The following is an 18,777-nucleotide window of genomic DNA, read 5'->3' as shown; positions in this document are numbered from 1 at the left end:
TGGGGGAGGGGAATCATTTCAGCCAATCGTGTGGCACTACGAGGCCGAATAGCTTACCTCCATCGGTTTCAGCCAATGAGCTAGCCGTTCTCTTCACGTCACAGACTTTGCCCCCTCCTATTTCCCCGCCACTCTGGCCTCAGTCGGCGCAGTAACAAGGAGTGCGCGCTGCGACACCTCCCAGCTCCCCCGGCCCCGCCGCCATTTCGTCGCCGGGCCTAACGGTTCGGCCAATCCCGACGCATAGTGAAAAGAGCCAGTGCTCCACCAATCGGAGGCCTCTGCCTCCGACCTCACCTCGGGCCGGCCCAATCCAGGCCGCGGCCCCTCCGCCCCGAGCCCGCCCCCGCGGCGTCCTCTCTCCTCCCTCTTTGTGCGTCTGGCGCCGCCGCCGCCCGCCGCGTGAGAGGACGGGCTCCCCGCGCTCTTCAGCCGCGTAGTCGGGTCCCCTCCCCCCCACCCCCAGCTCCCGGAAGGTTCGTGAAGGAGAAGCCGCCGCGGAGGACGAGGAACCGCTGCTGCCGGTCCCCTGGGGCGCCATGGCGACCGGAGCGAACGCCACGCCGCTGGGTAAGCTGGGCCTACCAGGCCTTTCCCCACTTCCTGGGCCCAGAGGCAGCTTCGAGCCCAGCCTGTTGGCGCTCGGGCCGCCGCCGCCGCCGTCGGGGGCCCTAACCACGGCCTTGTCCTTAGCGGCGGTGCCGTCACCGCCGCCGCCCCCGGTCTCGTACCCGCCGTAGCAGCCGCCCCCGCGCCGCCGCCGCCGCTCTTTTCAGCGAGGGTCGCCTCCGCGCCAGGACCAGCAGCCGGGCCAGCCCGGTGGCGGCGGAGGTGAGTCGGGCCGATAGGGCGCGAGAGTCGTCGGGCGAACCGGACCGGCCGACGGAGGGGCAACGCCACCGCGGTTGGACGCGGCGAGACCGCGCGCGCGCGCGCACGGGAGGCCCGGGCGGACGCGCCACGGGGAACGCGCGGCCTGGTTGGGAGGCTTCGATTGCGCACGCGCACCGCGAGAGCCAGAAGGGCGGGAGGAAGCGTTCTTCGCGCAGACGCAGTGAGGCGCTCAGGCTTGGTGGCGCAATTGTGGTAGTTTTGGAAGAAGCCACCTGTTGCCCCCTGAGCTCCTGCTATGGAGGACAGGAGAGTCAGGTCCACGGGACGATGTGGTGTGAGTGGCTCCCTTGATGGTTTTTAGCAGCCCCGTGGCGAGAGTGTCTCCTTTCACAATGAGGCGAGTTCGGAAGGCTACTAGGGATGCTTGAGTTCGATCATTTATTAAGGCTGTTCTCCTTTTGTTTTCTAGAAGGTTCTCAGAGTGACCAGCTTTCCCCGTGCTGTTTTAAAAGGCTTTTTCTCTGGGCCTGTAATCTGAGAAGTAGAAAACCTTGTGTGGTAAATGTAGGGAAGAATGTAATAAATCAGAGATCTGATGACAAGTGTCCACTGTTCAGGAAAACTGAATGCTGATCTTTCCGCGAGTAAGGATGGTCATATTGAAGGATGGCATGTTTCCCACAGTAATGTGTAGCAAGAGATTTGTAGCTTGAGTGCCAATGCTTTGTGGGCCTCATTCCATCTTCCTCTTTTCTGCCCTTTAAGGCATTCAGAATTGATAATATGTATCTGTTAACACTTCTGTTTCTGGGTTTCTATGCATTAAGACTTTGGAAGCAGTGGCATGATGGTTCATGCTTTTAATCCTAGCACTCTGGAGGCAGAGAACCATGGGGCTCTCTTGAGTTTGATGCCAGTCTACATAGTTTAAGACTGCCAGGGTTCTGTAAAGGGACTTCTGTCTCAAAAAACAAACAAACAAAAAAACCCAACCAAACAAAAGATCCAAAGAGTTGGAGATATGCATCCGTGGTAGATAGAGCTCTTACCTAATATATGCAGAGACTCTGATGTTAACACACTACAAAAGAAATGTGTTCCTTGTTCCATTCTCTAGTTTTTTCATTATAAAAGAACTAAGTGTGAACTGTTCCTTAACTTTCCTGACAGGAGGATCTTTATAATGGCTGCTTGTTTTCTCTGACCTCTGAGATTTCTTTCCTTTTAAAAATTTAGGTGATTTCAGTTTAGTTTTAATTAGGAACTTCTTGCCTTCTGGTTGATAGTTCTGCCTGATGGACTCTGTCTGTCTTTAGACTTCCCAAGTAAGAAGAGGAAGAGGAGCCGATGGAACCAAGACACAATGGAGCAGAAGACAGTGATTCCAGGCATGCCCACAGTTATCCCCCCTGGACTGACTCGGGAACAGGAAAGAGCGTACATAGGTAAATACACGTTCTACATCCAGGTGCATCTTCAGATTACTGCAGATTGTTCTGAGTGATGAACCTGCTGAAAGTCTTAAGATTTTAGTCATGGGAACAAGGTGTGATGAGCTATGCTTTCATAGCTGTGTAATCCGTGATTTGCTTGGCCAGTCCTGCATTTGCAGCTTCTTGTTTGGGCCTGCTCTTAGCTCGGCAGCCCCCTTCTCAGCTGCTGTTCTTGCTCATTGGTGAGGTGAATGCTCTCTTCCTCTGGACAGGCCCCAGTGGAGAACACTGCAGGTATTGTAAACCAGTTGTTTTTTTGTAGCATGGCCTGTCACCATAATGTCATGGTTCCCTTTCCCTAAAATTGTGGTTTTGTTTTTTTGTAGGTACAAAATAGTTTAAGCAAAAAGTGTCTTGGAAAGCATTTGCAGTTTGCCCATTTTGTTGAATTTAATCCTTCCCTTCAGTATCCTTTCTTGTTCCATCTTTAGAGAGCTGTCTTAAAACAAAGGCTCTTGTTATTTACCACTAAAGGACTCTGCTGGGAAGGGTTTACTGTTTGATTTGAAATGAAGTGGTGGCAGAATTTTAAAAATTAGGTTACTGTCCACAGAATTAAACCTCAAAATTACTTAAAATCCAAGGTCATAATAAATGGAAGTTTTATATCTGTCCTGCTGTCTCAAAAAGTGCACTTGATAAACATTTTCAACTAACCAAGTAAACATCCTCTTTGGGGCAGAAACCTCGTTGAGTCCATTGAGCTGTGGCCTTCTCAGACAGCTTCAAGGCTAATGTGCTCTGAATCTGGAGGTCTTCGTTTCCTGGCTTTTAGATTGCTGAGGATTTTGAGGCGTGGGATTGTCTGCTTCTCACAGTACTTACTACTAATCCTGCTTCCTCCTGCTGTTTACTCTCACCCAAGCCTTAGGTGTCATTATGTCCTTAGTGCTCCCACAGCCCAAGAACAGGCTAAGAAACAGTGCTTTACAGCTCCCTCTTCCTCTGGAGGCCCAGTTAATGCATCAGGCCCTTAGAGACCATTTACATATTTTGTTGAAGTAGATAAACTCAGAGTTAGAAGCTAGGGTGCCTTTTTACTTCAAGGGAGGTAGCAAGCAGCCTTTCCTGGTTTATTCTTCAGTGCTGGATGTTTATTCACGTTAGATCCCACAACTAGAGGCTGCCCTATGGCACTTTCACGTTAAGTTGCTGAACTTAGTCTGGCTGCAAGCCTAGAGCTTGTTGCCGTGAAGGAGCTTGGAGAGTAGCAGTGTCTCCATGGCACATTTGCTTTGTCCAGGGGTCCTTGGTATCCTCTTCACTGTCGGTTTTTTTTTTTTTTTTTTTTTTTAATCAGTATTTCAGCATGGAGATGTTGTATAGTCCTGTGAAACATGTTTTAATGCAGATAATTAGAATTTTCTGTATTTAAGGTATGTATTAAACCTAATTGTAGGTAAACTGTGTGTCGTTACTGCTTTCTCAGAGACCTGGGGCATGATAAAAACACATACCAGAAGCAGTAACATACCATGTTGAAGAAGCTACTCTAGGTTTGCTATCCTAGTGCTGTGTTAAATTTTGTCTGAGTTACTGATAGCTTTTAGTGAATCTCTCATGTTTCAAACTTGGGGGCCATATACATTCTCTTGACCCTCACTTAGCATCTACACACCTTCCTAAGATATCAGTAGCTGGTCTGAAAATAAACTCATAGGTGGGTGAAGGTAGTGCACACCTTTAACCCAGTCACTGAGGCAAAGGCAGATGATTTCTGGGTTCTAAGCCAGCCTGGTCTGCACAGTGCATTCCAGGACAGCCAGGGCTGTGTTTTTGAGACCCTATCGGGGGGGGGGGGGGGGCGGATCATAAAGTTTACAGCACCTTACTTAGGCCCATTGGATTATGAAGAAAGGTATGTGGTTTGTTCAGTATTGGAGTAAGGGTGCAGGTATTGGGGAGCTCTGTTAGTACAGATCTGGTTGTACAGAAAGTATACACACAAATCTGTAAGATGTTAAATTGGTTATTGAGTGTCTTGCTTAAAGAGTTTTAAATCTGGTCTTAATGAAAATGATCTTTGCTCAACTGCTATTTTTGTTGTCCCATGTCAATTGAGTACTTTTGGGCTGTGTTTAATACTTATTAAAGAAATAGAAACTTAAGTTTTGCCCTGAGTTTGGTGGGAAGCAGGTACTGATGATATCTTAAATGCCGTTGGTTTGGGGCACCAATCGTAAGCAAGTGTTGGTGGGGAAGGGAGAGGTGACTACCTCCTGATAATTGCAATTGTAAGCTCTAGTGAACAGTCTTAACTGCTAACCCCTCTTCCAACAAACTGTTTGCTTCCTTAAGTGATAACCATTTTGAGGTGGACATTAGCTGTAGATGTAGATGGACTCCTGCGCTAGGTGGTTGGGGGTTTTTGCCTCAGTGTGTCACTGATCAGTCGTCCCTTTCAAAGTCTCCGAGTTCTTCATGCTTGTTATTGAGATTTGAGATGTTTTTTGGTAACATTGTCTTTTTTCCATCCTTTTTTTTCTTTCCTAACCTGGTTTCTTCCAGTGCAACTACAGATAGAAGACCTGACTCGTAAACTGCGCACAGGAGACCTGGGCATCCCCCCTAACCCTGAGGACAGGTTGGGAAACAGTTTTAACCAGCTGACAGTAACGCTTTTACCTTTTTTCTCAATATGTTTTTACTGGTGGCAACATATTGTGTCAGTTCAATAAATCCTAGTTAACACGACTGGTATTCTGACCAGAGTAGAATGTATGCTCAGTCAACAGTTAGAAAAGTTCTCTTAATGGGAGAATAAGTTAAAGAAAATGGTTAACTGGTTTCTAATTGGTAAGCATATAGATTTTAACCTGGTAATTTGCCCACCCCTAGGGACAGTGAGAGGTGGCCATTAACCTGCCTTTTCACTGGCTGCTTTGGCTGAAAGCACAGGGGGTAGTTTTTCTCATTGGGTATGTTATGCAGGGATTTGAGAGTATTTTTAACCATCACTGAATTGAAAAGCAGGCCAAAGCTTGTTGAAGTCTTACCTGCTTGTGGTTTTGAGATTGTTTTAAAATCAGGAGATTTCTAACCAACTTCCTTCATTGCCAGTTAATTTTCAGCCTTGGCCATTGCCTGCGGGTTTTGGGAAGGGAAGGCAAGCAACCAACCCCTAAATTATTACTTTTTCCTTTTTAAAAGGGAGTATGGGCCTCAAACAGCTGTGGTCATGCCATTTCAGTGTGCAGTTTCTCTCACCTCTGGAAAGTTAAGATGTCTGTGAGAGAGGAGTGTTTAAGTGGAATTTTATTGGCTGGTACAGGTCTTTGAACAGCTAAAGTCTTGTCCTTTAATAGACAATAAGCTTCCACTGAAATCTTTCTTAGTGCATGTAGCATAGTTGAAAAGATTGCTTTGAAGGTGTTTCTGGCTTTTGTTATCCTGGTCACATGCAGTTCTTCTGCCCCTTACCATGAAACAAATGAACCTAATGATTTCTCCATTATTGACTTTCTTTTGCTTATCAAGTTTGTTATATTTTTACATATAGATTTTGGTTGGAAATTTTACATTTCTTTTTTGATTTGAAGATTTTTATTTTTTAGTTTTTTTAAGATTGACATTATAGGTTATAGACCACAACTGTTTCGTGCCTTTGTGGCCTTTTCCCCTTTAATGGTATGTCTACAGGTTACCAGGCAATCCCTCCAAAGGTTGAGTTTTTAACAAACCTTGTTTGCTTCCTGGAAAACTGGGATTAGAGTGCAGTTGATGTCTCTGATGCCTCTTCTAGGTGAAGAAGTCCGGCCAGTCTAACCTCTAGATTGCTAGCTTTTGCTTTTCACTTCCACAGTTTGGGAAGAGGTTAAATGGTTATAAAGCCTTTAAAAGGCCAGTTTGGTTCTTGTACAATTTGGTAATTAGCCAGAAACACTGGATCCTAGATAGCAATGGGGTGGATATGCTAGAAATAAGTACAACCAGGACAGGGTTTTCCTCCCTGTGTGTGCTCAATTTTGAAAGAGGCCCTAATGCCTGATTGCTTTTGCTTTTTAAGCCCAGGTTGGAGGGAAATATATGAGTTTCTTACCTTAATAAGATGACTTCTTAAGGTGTATTTCAAAATTAAGCCACTTTATGCTATTTTGATGTTGCTTAACTTGCACAGTTAAAATGTTTAAAAATGTTATAGATTTAAATGTGTAAGATGACAGTCTAATGAGTTGGGAACATTTGTTTGTGTTTACCATGACTGAATTGTGCTAACAGTTCATACAGATATTAGAAACGGAGGTGTCATTTAGGCGTCATTAGCCACGAACAAACCTGACCTTTTATTCCATCGTGTGTGTAACCTGGTATGACATGGTTCCCTTTAGGCTGAAGACAGTGGGAGCAGCCGAGTTCAGTTCTTGCTCTCCAACTAGGCACAGTGCTCTCAACTAAAGCAAGGGTGTAGGAGTCTGGACTCTTTTCAGGATGGTTTTTAAAATAACCTGATCCACATGGTCTCTTCCCTTCTTGCAGCTGCTACTAAATTTTCATACAGAGTATCAAACCTATGTCCTTTTTGTAATCTTAACTCAGTTCTAGGAGTGTAACTTCTCTTTTTTGTTACCGCAAAAGTCTAGCTGTGGTAAACTGACCATTTTATCATTTATATATATATCTATATATATATATACATTTTTTTTTAATTTTTGCTTGTAACAGCATTTTACTCCTTAAAAATGAGAGAGAACTTTCTGCTTTCTGGACTTGTAAACTCTGGTGGAGAATTGTAGTTCCTTCCCCCTTGCTGTTGGCAGGTTCAGACCCTAGACAAGTGTTTGACTAAATTTGCATTTGCAGCCTCTTGGCAGAGGCTGTGTTAGCACTTTAACGGTTTTCTCTACTCAGACTCCCCACCTCGAACAGCCAGCCAGGCCATTGAAGGAAAAGCAGAGACGAAGCCTTGCACCATATCTCTCCATTGTGGGGCCAAGTGGCTACAGTAGCTTGAGTCCCAGCTGCTTGGGTGAACGAGCTTATGTTCACTATGTGGCAGGGGGTACAGATGCTCTTCCTGATAGGCACAGTTCACCATAACTTGGGTTTCTGTGGTTCATCAAGTTTGGTTATTACATATTTTTTCAAATGAAAGAGTCATTTGGCAAGAAGCTTCCAGAGGATGGTCCTGTTCTTGCCGCTTGTGGTCCAGAGGTTTCTCTTTAATAGATTCTTCCCCGGTCACGTAGAAGTAAGAGCATTTTTCCCTTTTCTCACATACACCACAGTTTGCTTAACGTTAAGTCAGATTCCATCTCCTCATTCCACACGATCTTGAATAGCACACGTTATGGTCGGTTCCTCCGAAGAGTGTTGTTAGGATCTGAGAGGCAGAGGGGCTGGGGAGACTTGTTATAGTCCGTGTGGGAGCAAGGTGAGTGGGGGTCAGAGCAGTAATGAGGATCTGTCTCCCACAGGTCCCCTTCCCCTGAACCAATCTACAACAGCGAGGGGAAGCGGCTTAACACGCGAGAGTTCCGTACCCGCAAAAAGCTTGAAGAGGAGCGGCACACCCTTATTACGGAGATGGTTGCTCTCAACCCAGACTTTAAACCACCTGCAGATTACAAGTAAGCAGAGAGCACATTAAAGGGCACACTGAGTTCATATGTGACCTGCTGGGACAGTTTTGGTGGACCTACTCACCTTTTGGCCCAAATTATCCTCAGTTCTTACATAGTATATACTCTTCTTGATTAGTTTAAATAAAGAGCTTGGATTATGTGTGCCACCTCCCAGAAATAGATGGTGATGATCTTTTCTTCCTTAGGCCTCCAGCAACACGTGTGAGTGATAAAGTAATGATCCCCCAAGACGAATATCCAGAAATCAATTTTGTGGGGCTCCTAATTGGACCCAGGTGAGTAATTACTAGTCTATGGCACCCTAGGTTTTGATTGTATTTGGGTTTGTTGTTGAATTTGGTGTGGCATTTGTTTTGGCTGGATTGTGCTTAAACTCGATTTGTGTCAAGGTGTCCATCCCACCACACACACAGTTTTCTGTGAAGTAAAATCCTGAGATGATGTTAGAGCTGACCTTAGTGTAGAACTCTGAACAGAGTCCCTGGCTAGGTGATCCCACGCTCTGCATTTTGCAGTTTCCCACTAATGTCTACTCAGCCCAGCCTTTTTACTGAAGTAGGAGTTTGCACAGGTTGTGTAAACAGTCTTTTCTGCCTTTGATAGAGGGAACACCCTGAAGAACATTGAGAAGGAATGCAACGCCAAGATCATGATTCGGGGAAAAGGATCAGTGAAAGAAGGGAAAGTTGGGCGTAAAGATGGTCAGATGTTGCCAGGGGAAGATGAGCCTCTTCATGCTCTAGTCACTGCCAATACGATGGAGAATGTCAAAAAGGCAGTAGAACAGGTGTGTGGTGAGCCCAGGAGGGGGCTTCTTGATGGAAACCTAGGTGATGGCCCTAAGTATTTTGACAACTAACTGCTGCTGCATCTTAATAGATCAGAAACATCCTGAAGCAGGGTATTGAGACCCCAGAGGACCAGAATGATCTACGGAAAATGCAGCTTCGAGAGTTGGCTCGCTTGAATGGCACTCTACGGGAAGATGATAATAGGTTAGTGATAATGTTGAGAAGAATACATAGAAACTTGAACCTTTTTGAAGTGGGACGTGGTCTCTACAGGTGTTTGATTGATTTCTCCATCTCAACAGGATCTTAAGGCCCTGGCAGAGCTCAGAGACGCGCAGCATTACCAATACTACTGTGTGTACCAAGTGTGGAGGGGCTGGTCACATTGCTTCTGATTGCAAATTTCAGAGGTGAGGCCTGGCTGTTGAAGTGGCTCTCCAGCAACCACTGGTATTCAGGATCTTTGTTTTTATAATGACTCACGTATGGTTCATCTCATGCACCAGAGCCAGCATCCTTTGTGGATCTGGGTGATAAAAGTTAAAACTCAGGAAGACTACAAATGTGTAACGCCTCCTGGTATTGTCTTTTGTTGTCTTGTCCAAAAACTTACGCTCTGACTATAAATGTTTCCATTGGGTGTGTTACTGGTTTACCTTAACTGCTTAAGTTTAAGACTAAGATTTTTTTCCATAAGGTCCTTTTAATAGTGTAAATTCTCTTCTCTCAAACAGGGAAGGTACTATAGTTACATTCATTTAAGTGTTTTGCCTATGCCTACATGTACTTCTGTATTTTGCATGCCTGGTTCCTGTAGAGGCTAGAAGAGAGCTTTAGATCGCCTAGACCTGGAGTTACAGATGATTGTGAGCTGCCATGTGGGCACGGGGAACTGAACCCATATTCTTTGTATGAACAATAAGTGCTCTTAACTGCTGCCCCATAGAGATAGGATTGATTAAAAACCAGGAGAGATGAGGATGGGGCTAGAGAGATGGCTCAGTGGTTAAGAGCACTTGACTGCTTTTCCAGAGGTTCTGAGTTCAATTCCCAGCATTCTCATGGCGACTCACAACCATCTGAAATGGGATCTGATGCCCTCTGAAGACAGCTATAGTATACTCATTTGTATAAAAAATAAAAAAGAGAGAGATGAGGGTCTTGTACAGTGGTTGGTTGCTGGAATCTGTAATCCAAGGCCTCTTTTGTGACTGGCAGTGGTTAAAAATAGACACAAAATGGACATTGGATAACTGTTTCTAGTAAAGGATTAGAAAGGGGGTCACATTTGACTGAATTAGTGTTCTGTTGGTATTTTCTTCTCCTTACTTTGTGTTTCTGATCCTACTTTAGGCCTGGCGACCCTCAATCAGCTCAGGATAAAGCACGGATGGATAAGGAATATTTGTCCCTTATGGCTGAGCTAGGGGAAGCTCCTGTTCCTGCATCTGTGGGCTCCACCTCTGGGCCTGCCACCACGCCCCTGGCCAGTGCACCAAGACCTGCTGCTCCTGCCAGCAACCCACCACCACCGGTGAGCCCTGGAGCAGTTCTCTGGTCTAGCTCCCCTATTCTCTTCTGCAGAGATAAGGAGCTATGGCCAAAGATTTGGGGTAAAGCTTAGAGGTGGATATAGCTGGCAACATTGTTTTTCTGGGATGTCTGGCCTCTGTGGGGTCACTTTGGGAGGACCCTGTCCATGTGTTCTTGGTCCTCTGACATAGTCAGAAGAACAATGTTGCCACCAGGGGGCGCAGGCGCGGACATTGGCAGGAAATGCTCTCACATAGTCTCTCATGTCTACAACTCAGAGTCGCCCACCCTGGATGAATTCTGGTCCTTCAGAGAATCGGCCCTACCATGGCATGCATGGAGGTGGTCCTGGTGGGCCTGGAGGTGGCCCCCACAGCTTCCCACACCCATTACCCAGCCTGACAGGTGGGCATGGTGGGCATCCCATGCAGCACAACCCAAATGGACCACCACCACCTTGGATGCAGCCACCACCACCACCAATGAACCAGGGCCCCCACCCACCTGGGCACCATGGCCCTCCTCCAATGGGTAAGTAAGTGTCAGACCAGAAACCTTGGGCTTTGGGAGGGGAAATAGGTTCACGCCAAGTAGCTGTGAGCTGCAAACAGCAGTTTGGCTAGCTAGGACTCAGAATCTTGCTGAGGTCTAGGCTCATGGAGGATATGTGCGGGGAGACCCATGAACTTTTGGGTCAAAAAGCTGAGAAAGCTATGGTGTTTTGCCTGGCCAGTTCAAATGTCCTGCTAAGTCCCTGCTCTTTCCTTCCATCAAGATCAGTACCTGGGAAGTACGCCTGTGGGCTCTGGGGTCTATCGCCTGCATCAAGGAAAAGGTAATGCTACTCTCTTGGGATCGCTGTCTAGGACTGGGAGCAAATGGGGCTTCTAGCCCAGGACCCTGCTCTCTAAAGCCCAGGACCCTGGTCTTACTGTCTGCAGGTATGATGCCGCCGCCGCCTATGGGCATGATGCCGCCGCCTCCGCCACCTCCCAGTGGGCAGCCCCCGCCTCCTCCCTCTGGTCCTCTTCCTCCATGGCAGCAGCAGCAGCAGCAGCCTCCGCCACCCCCTCCGCCCAGCAGCAGTATGGCTTCCAGCACCCCCTTGCCATGGCAGCAAAGTGAGTGGAATATTTTGGGCTTGTGGGGGTGGGTGGGATGTGGGCTAGGGCTGAGGGGAACGAGAACCTCATAATTTCACACAGGCTGGAGACACCTTCATTGAGGACTCTGGTCTCAACAAGGGCAGTGGGGTTGAAAGCCAGGCTGCCTGGCCCAAAGGAGTGTCTTGGGGAGGAGAGCTGCTGTTTGGTGTGGTTGTGTTTGGGAGAGACTTGGGAGGGCTGGAGGGGAGCTTGCTGTTGTAGATAGAGCACCAGAAGTCCAGGCTAAGCTGCTGAATGAGCTGCTGCTTTGGCCATGCCTTGTGAGCGGAGTCAAGAGTGGGATGGTGCATGCATGTTCTGGAGGGGGTTGTGATTGGGCCTGAGAGACTGTGGGAAAAAAAGGGAAGGGGGCCGATGGGGAGAGAGTAGCTGTGGGCTTGAGGTTGAATGTGCCGTTCGGTGGTGGCGGCGGCTGGGCGGAGGGACGTCAAAGCCGGTTCTTGTGTCTGGAACTTTCCCCTGAGCCCCTCCAGGGGCATTGGTGACAAAGGGCTTACTTTGTTAAGCCCAGAGACCATGAGGCTGACCCCAGGGTAGTCCTGCCCACCCCTCCACTCCCATCACCAGGACAGCCCCGCCCGCCCGCCCCCACCACCGTACAGCATGCCAAGCAAGGAGCAGGCGCCCCTCGTCCCCCCTGTCCCAAGGCAGCAGCCGCAGAGAGCCGCGGTGTACCCCCCGCGCGTGTGACCTTGGGCTTCTTTACTACCCCAGATACGACGACTACCACCACGAGCGCTGGCACAGGGTCCATCCCGCCATGGCAACAGCAGCAGGCGGCTGCCGCAGCTTCTCCAGGAACCCCTCAGATGCAAGGCAACCCCACTATGGTGCCCCTGCCCCCCGGGGTCCAGCCGCCTCTGCCGCCCGGGGCCCCTCCCCCTCCGCCGCCTCCGCCACCTGGTTCCGCCGGCATGATGTATGCCCCACCCCCTCCTCCTCCGCCTCCCATGGACCCTTCTAACTTTGTCACCATGATGGGCATGGGGGTGGCGGGCATGCCGCCCTTCGGGATGCCTCCAGCTCCCCCACCGCCTCCACCACAGAACTAGACTTGTTTTTTTGTTTTTTTTTTTTTAAGAAAATATATATTATATACATAGAAAGTTGGTCTCGTATAAACACACGCCGAACCTCACCATATGGAGCCAGACATTGGGATGCACGCATGTGATTGTGTGTGCACGCATGTGTGTGTGTGCACGCACTGGGCTGGGCCAAGTGACTGGACTCGCTTGGGAAACGGGCAGTGGTAGTAGGGCGCCAGCTTGAGCGTTCCTGGCACCCTGTAGCATCGAGTGTCTTCTTTGTCTTCTCTCCTCACCCAACTCCCTTTGCCTCTCCCCAAACCGGGCCGCCAGGATCCCTCCCCGCGGCAGCGATGGCCCGAGCCATGAGAGTGAGGACTTTCCGCGCCCATTGGTGACCCTTCCAGGCAGACAGCCTCAGCAGCGCCCCTGGTGGACAGGATGGTTCGGCAAAGCAGCCTGAGTTATTTTTGTGGACGGAATCGGATCACGCTGGCTCCATATTGTGAAATTTTTATTAATTTTTATCTTTTTCCTTTGTTATTTCCTTATCTTTTCCTTTCTTCAGACTCCGTCCAAGGAGATGCTCTCCCCGGTCTTCTGCTGCAGATAGGATCCTTCCCCTTGTCTCCATTCTTCTCCTCCCAAAGGGAGAGGGGCAAATGGTTTAGGCACAGGCTTTGGCTATTAATGTCAGGCTTGGTGGTGGGAGTGGGGGTCCTATGGTTCTAATTGTTGAAGGGCCTTAGCCACACTCAAATAGATGGTTTACCTTTGACATCTTTTAAAGAGTCTTGATAATTCTGACTCATTGCTCAATAGGGTTTATTTGGCAGTGGGATTCACATCTTCCTGCACTCCTGCCAGCAGTACAGGGCACAGCCCAAGCCACCATAGGCCAGCCTGGAGTCTTTTTCATGCTCTGGTCACCCACGCTGCCTCAGAACCCATTTGCTTCTCTCCTTCCTGGAAAGCTTCCCTTTATGTTTTATTTGACCCCAGCTGTCCAAACGTTTTGCAGTGTCTGGGGCTTTGTGTCCCTTGTTCTTGGTTCTGCTGCTTTGCCCCTTCCCTCTTCATGGAGTGATTATGTTGACAATACTGTGTAATGCGCGTTCTTTTCACTGGGTTATCTACAGAAATTTCTCTGGGCCTTTTTTCTGTGTTTGATTCAACACTGCACTAAGGGGGAGATGTTCCATTGAATAAAAGAGCAGTGTGGTTTTCCGGGTCCGTTTCTTTTCTTTTAAGACCTTTTTCCTGACCCTCAGCACCAAGCTTTCCCTACCTACCTTGTTGTAACACCTGGCCCGAGCTCCCGTGTGTGAGTGGCTTCAGCCCTCACTTTTCCTAGTCTCTAGAAAGTTTCTAGTTGATAGAAGTGAAAAGCCGGCTCACTCCACATTTTAGGAGCCTTTGTCATTGGGACAGCCTTTTCCTGGGGCTCCGACCCCCACATTGATGAGCTCTAGATAGGATTTGTGTCTCCTAGCTGTTGCCCGACTTAAGGACCTGGACCTGGGGAGGCATCAGCACTAAAGGTCACGCTAACTAATCCTGCTTGTCCGGCACAGAGCTGCTAAAATTAAAACTGCCAAGTGGCTTTTTTTCTTTCTCTGCTGGTGGCTCTCAGCCTGCCAGGACTGCAGGTCTAGGGGAGTAGTAGGGACGAAACATGGTGCCCTGTGCTGAGTGGCCACCTCTACAAAGAGTCTTCTGCAGTTCTCCTGTTTAGGGTACTAGAAAAATTACCCCTTGTGTCTTTGTGAGAGCCACATCTTTGGGCAGCTCATACAGCTGCTGCTGGTTTGTCCAGAGGCTTGAGTGCAGTTACTGTCTACCCTTACTTAGCCTTCCTAACCAAGCCCTCAACTAGAGGTTTTCCCTATTGTCTTTAACCTTACAGTGTGGGGGCAGGGCCTGGCCACCCTCTTTGACCTTGGCTTTACCTCATTGCTTCCCTCACAATCTTGGTTTCCCTGGTGGGCTCATTGGGTGGTTAATTAGCTCTTTGAAGCTCTGGAAGCGGCAAAGTGGCGCTGTGTGGGTTTTAGAAGTAAAATCAATAAATGACTTAACCATGGCTCAGCCATCCTCTGGTCTTACCCTCCTCCCTGTGCGGTGTGTTCTTAATGGCCCCTCTCTCACCCTGCTGCCAGCCTTTGTTAGAGTTTCCAAGAGCAAGTTTGAAGGCCCAGCTACAAGAAGCACCTGTGCATATAGTGTCAGTGTTTAGGAGGTAGGAAATATCCATTTGGCCTACATGCCTTAGGTAGGAAACACACAGTCCTATTGTGTCAGGGTTATGTTTAACTAGACACCAGTGTTTGATGCTGGCAGCAGTATCCCTACCTCCTCTACTTGGCAAGGGACGTGCCAAGTAGAAACAGCATGAGGTCTCTGTTTATTTCTAAGACTAAGACAATTACTTAGCAGAAACTCAACATTGGTTCAGGTCGGGAGGCCAGGTTTCTAATTGGAAACTTAGACATAACTTCAACTTGGTCTGGGTTGGATGTTTTTTCAGGGATCTAGGAAATGAAGTATCCATATCCCTGAGTAAATGAAGGTGAGGGGCAGGAGTGGTGAGAGGAGTATGTTTGAGACTGGGGGTCTTATGCTGAGACAGGGTGTGTAGAATAGAGGAATGGGGAGCCCTGCTATGGAGGTTACAGAAAGTCCCTGGATAAAGTTTGTGACAAGCATGTGTAGCCCTTTGACTTGGCAGGGCTGTTCAGCCTTTGGCTTTGTAACATGATGTGGTCTGCAGGTGTGTGGGGCCATTATTTTACAGCCCCCTTGCTGTTGATTGCAGGTTGGATTAGAGGAGTTGTGGGAGGCTGGAGTCTTCAAGGGCACTGTCTGTTCCCAGCGTTGTGCCTCACAGCCATCTATAGTGTGATCTGATACCCTCTTCTGGTGTGTAGATGTACGTGCAGATAGAGTACTCAGGTAGTGGGGCTGGTTTGATAGAGGCAGGACAGGCCTGAGAACCTGTGCTGGAGAACATCAGGTAGGATGGGCTGTGTTGAAAGGCAAGGTGTTTAGGAGCAATAGAGAGAATACAGATGGAGTGTGAATTGGTAATATGGATAACAAGCTATGGTTGGTGACTAAAGAAAAGCTCTGGCCACCTTAGCCTTCCAGGGAACAGTACAGCCCAAGCTAACTTTAGAATGAGGTGCAGAGAAGCAGAGGCTAGAAACCACAAAACGATGGTGACTTTGGAAGCAGAGGCAGGCTGGTGACAGCAAGTTCTAGGGCAGCCAATGCTATACAGAGAAACCCTGTCTCAAAAACAGAAATGATGGTGATACAACTGTTGAAACATTGCTTACTAAGCATTATAGGGCCTGTGTTTGATTCTTAGAACCTAAGGCTGGGTGCAAGGGTGCACCCTTTAATCCCAGCACTTAAAGGCAGAGTCAGGAGGATCTTTGAATTTTAGGCCAACCAAGGCTGTTAAGAAACCCACCATGGTTAGCACAAATTAATATGCTTTTATGAAGCCGGGCAGTGGTGGCACACTTTAAGCACTTGGGAGGCAGGGGCAGGCGGATTTCTGAGTTCGAGGCCAGCCTGGTCTACAGAGTGAGTTCCAGGACAGCCAAGGCTACACAGAGAAACCCTGTCTCAAAAAACCAAAACAAGGACTGGTGAGATGGTTCAGTGGGTAAGAGCACCCAACTGCTCTTCCGAAGGACTGGAGTTCAAATCCCAGCAACCACATGGTGGCTCACAACCATCCGTAATGAGACCTGACACCCTCTTCTGGAGTGTCTGAAGACAGCTACAGTGTACTTACATATAATAAATAATTTTTTTTTTAAACCTAAACAAAACAAGCTTTTATGAAAGAGTTGCCACAGGGGCTGAGAATGGCTCAGCGGTTAAGAGCACTGACTGCTCTTCCAAAGGTCCTGAGTTCAAATCCCAGCAACCACATGGTGGCTCACAACCATCTGTAATGAGATCTGATACCCTCTTCTGGGGTGTATGAAGACAGCTACAGTGTACTTACATATAATAAATCTTCTAAAAAAAAAAAAAACAACAGGTTAGCCGGGCATGGTGGTGCACACCTTTAATCCCAGCACTCCGGAGGCAGATTGCAAGAACCTGTATGAAACTGGCACATAGAGATATATGGAGTTTGCTCATCACTATTCTAACTCCAGTTTCAGTGTGACCCATCCCTGGGATCTGGGTGGGACGTGATCCAGCAGGACACTAACCCTCTAGCATGCACACAGAAAGTCACAGAGGCCCTAAACCGTCACAAGCTGGAAGTGAAGAGCAAGCCTGTCTTGTAATGCTAGAAGGCGCTCTGCAGGCTGGTGGGAGAGAATAGTTGCAGCTGTCTCCTGCAACAGGGACAAGTCTCTTGGAAGTAATCAGCCACTGTTTGAAATTGGAGACCTCCACAGGAAGAAATTCACATATGGTTCTGTAAGCTTGGTTAAATGCTCATGATTGAGGAGCATTTATTTAGGTCTTACTTGGGAAACAACTGCTGTAATTTAGTGAAATGGTCTTAATGGTCTCATCAAATTGCCTTCTCAATAATCGTGGCTATAGATTAGTGTTAAGGTTAACTTCAATTCATAGAGCTCTGCATGGCCTTGAGTTCTAGGACTAAAGGTGTGTGCCACTACGCTCAGCAAGTTTACCTTTGTGTATGTGTTACATGTATGCTGTGTGCAGCTGCCTCAGAATAACAAGGGGGCACTGGATCCTTGGAGCTGCAGTACAGGAGCTACTGACAAGTTCTGGGACCCAAACTTGGGTCCTCAGGAAGAGCAGCAAGTACTTTACCTGCTTGGGCCATCTAACCCCAGAGGCCTTGCTTTGCGTGGGAGGGGGGAGCACAGTGGTAACTGCAGATACTCCTTACTGGTCAGAGTGCTGAAGGTGACTCAAATGCTCAGTCATAAATGATATATTCATATTACCCCAAGGCTTAGAGGACATGGTAGAACAGGCCATAGATAGGAGCTGGAGGATAGAGTGGGGTATCATGTGGTCTTCAGGGCCGTCGAGCTCCCAGCAGCTGTGATTAACTACATAAGATTGGTCTTGCCAACATCCTGTTTTGGAAGGGGATGAGACGCCCAAGGCCCCAGTCCTCCCTGATGATAAATGGGTAGTTGGTTGCTGAGTGAGGGAAGAGACATTTTCTGCAGTGGTGTAGGCATTGTTAAGATGCCCATGCTCGCTGGGTGTGGTGGCGCACGCCTTTAATCCCAGCACTCAGGAGGCAGAGGCAGGCGGATTTCTGAGTTCGAGGATAGCCTGGTCTACAAAGTGAGTTCCAGGACAGCCAGCCAGGGCTATACAGAGAAACCCTGTCTTGAAAAACCAAAAAAAAAAAAAAAAAAAAAAAAAGATGCCCATGCTCGGGGCTGGAGAGATGGCTCAGTGGTTACACCGACTGCTCTTCCAGAGGTCCTGAGTTCAATTCCCAGCAACCACATGGTGGCTCACAACCATCTGTAATGAGATCTGATGCCCTCTTCTGGTGTGAAGAGAGCTACAGTATATTCTTATACATAAGATAAATCTTAAAAAAAAGAAAAAAAAAAAAAGTCCATGCCCCAGTAAAGACCTCTCATCCATGCTTCTTTAAGCCAGCTGCCCTAGTGCCCTAGTGGTTTTCACTGGGACACACACACACACACACACACACACACACACGACAGAAGCAGACTGGCTAGTTGAGAATCAGAAGTGAGATCCATTAAGAGAGAGGAATGGGGAGTGAATATGATCAAAATACATACATTATATATATACATATGCATGATGTAATGAAAGCCATTGTTGTACATGATGCTAATAAACATCTGAAAAAATGAGAATTATGAAAGACTAAGACATGGCTGGCAAGATGCTTCCCTGGGTAAAAGCACAAGCCGGATGACTGCCTGACTTTGGTCCCTGGAACCCAAGGTGAAGGAAAGAGTCAACTTGCCAGAACTGTCCTTTGACCCCTGTCTGTGTACCCCACACTCACACATTAATAAATACAACTTAAAGAACTAAAGATGGAAGTAGAGCGGGGGAACGTAGCTCTATGTAGAGTACTTGCCTAACACGCACAAGGTCCTAGGGCACTGGAAAATGTAGAGAAAAATGTCCATGCTATATTCCCACTCCATCTGTGTAAGCATCTGTGCTTGCTTCCTGGCTGCTATATTTGATAACCTGGCTCCAGGAAGTGAGCAGGGCATTGTGCCCACGGTAGGGGCAGTCAGAGCTTAGCCTGAAAAGACCTGAGTGGCTTGCAGGTTAGGCCACACAGTTTGAGCTGCCTGGGGACTCCAGAACCCCACTTGCTGAAGGGCAGAAAG

General features: G+C 47.9%; 1 protein-coding gene across 17 annotated transcripts; it reads left to right on the top strand.

Moving 5' to 3' along the window:
- The first annotated feature begins 140 nt into the window (after nt 1–140).
- Sf1 (splicing factor 1) lies at nt 141–13,654 on the top strand. Of its 17 annotated transcripts, XM_021151296.3 has the most exons (14): nt 143–570; nt 2,151–2,279; nt 4,836–4,911; nt 7,742–7,894; nt 8,095–8,184; nt 8,513–8,696; nt 8,789–8,904; nt 9,003–9,110; nt 10,054–10,234; nt 10,491–10,764; nt 11,009–11,068; nt 11,175–11,354; nt 12,114–12,302; nt 12,673–13,654. In XM_021151296.3, the coding sequence occupies exons 1-14, from the start codon at nt 540–542 to the stop codon at nt 12,888–12,890; spliced, it is 1,989 nt and encodes a 662-aa protein (XP_021006955.1). In that variant the 5' UTR covers nt 143–539; the 3' UTR covers nt 12,891–13,654. The 17 variants fall into 17 exon arrangements, with proteins under 17 accessions (XP_085690165.1, XP_085690164.1, XP_021006943.1 ...); XM_085834038.1 differs by having other exon boundaries at nt 142–570; nt 10,512–10,764; nt 11,014–11,068; nt 12,114–13,654; XM_021151284.3 differs by having other exon boundaries at nt 142–570; nt 10,512–10,764; nt 12,114–13,654.
- The last annotated feature ends 5,123 nt before the right edge of the window (nt 13,655–18,777 follow it).

The sequence above is a fragment of the Mus caroli genome, unplaced genomic scaffold (genome assembly GCF_978045245.1).
Source record: "Mus caroli unplaced genomic scaffold, Mus_caroli_1 scaffold_20, whole genome shotgun sequence".
NCBI lineage: Eukaryota > Metazoa > Chordata > Mammalia > Rodentia > Muridae > Mus > Mus caroli.
The sequence above is the reverse complement of the archived record's forward strand: the minus strand, read 5'-3'. Positions and strand labels throughout refer to the sequence as shown.

What these genes read in the sequence shown, in the direction of transcription:
- Sf1 (XM_021151296.3), top strand. Translation starts at nt 540, where the DNA reads ATGGCGACCGGAGCGAACGCCACGCCGCTGG. An exon ending in CTACGGGAAGATGATAATAG is followed by an intron (nt 8,905 to 9,002) that starts GTTAGTGATAAT and finishes CCATCTCAACAG; the next exon opens with GATCTTAAGGCCCTGGCAGA. An exon ending in TCCGCCGCCTCCGCCACCTG is followed by an intron (nt 12,303 to 12,672) that starts GTTCCGCCGGCA and finishes CGCCAGCTTGAG; the next exon opens with CGTTCCTGGCACCCTGTAGC.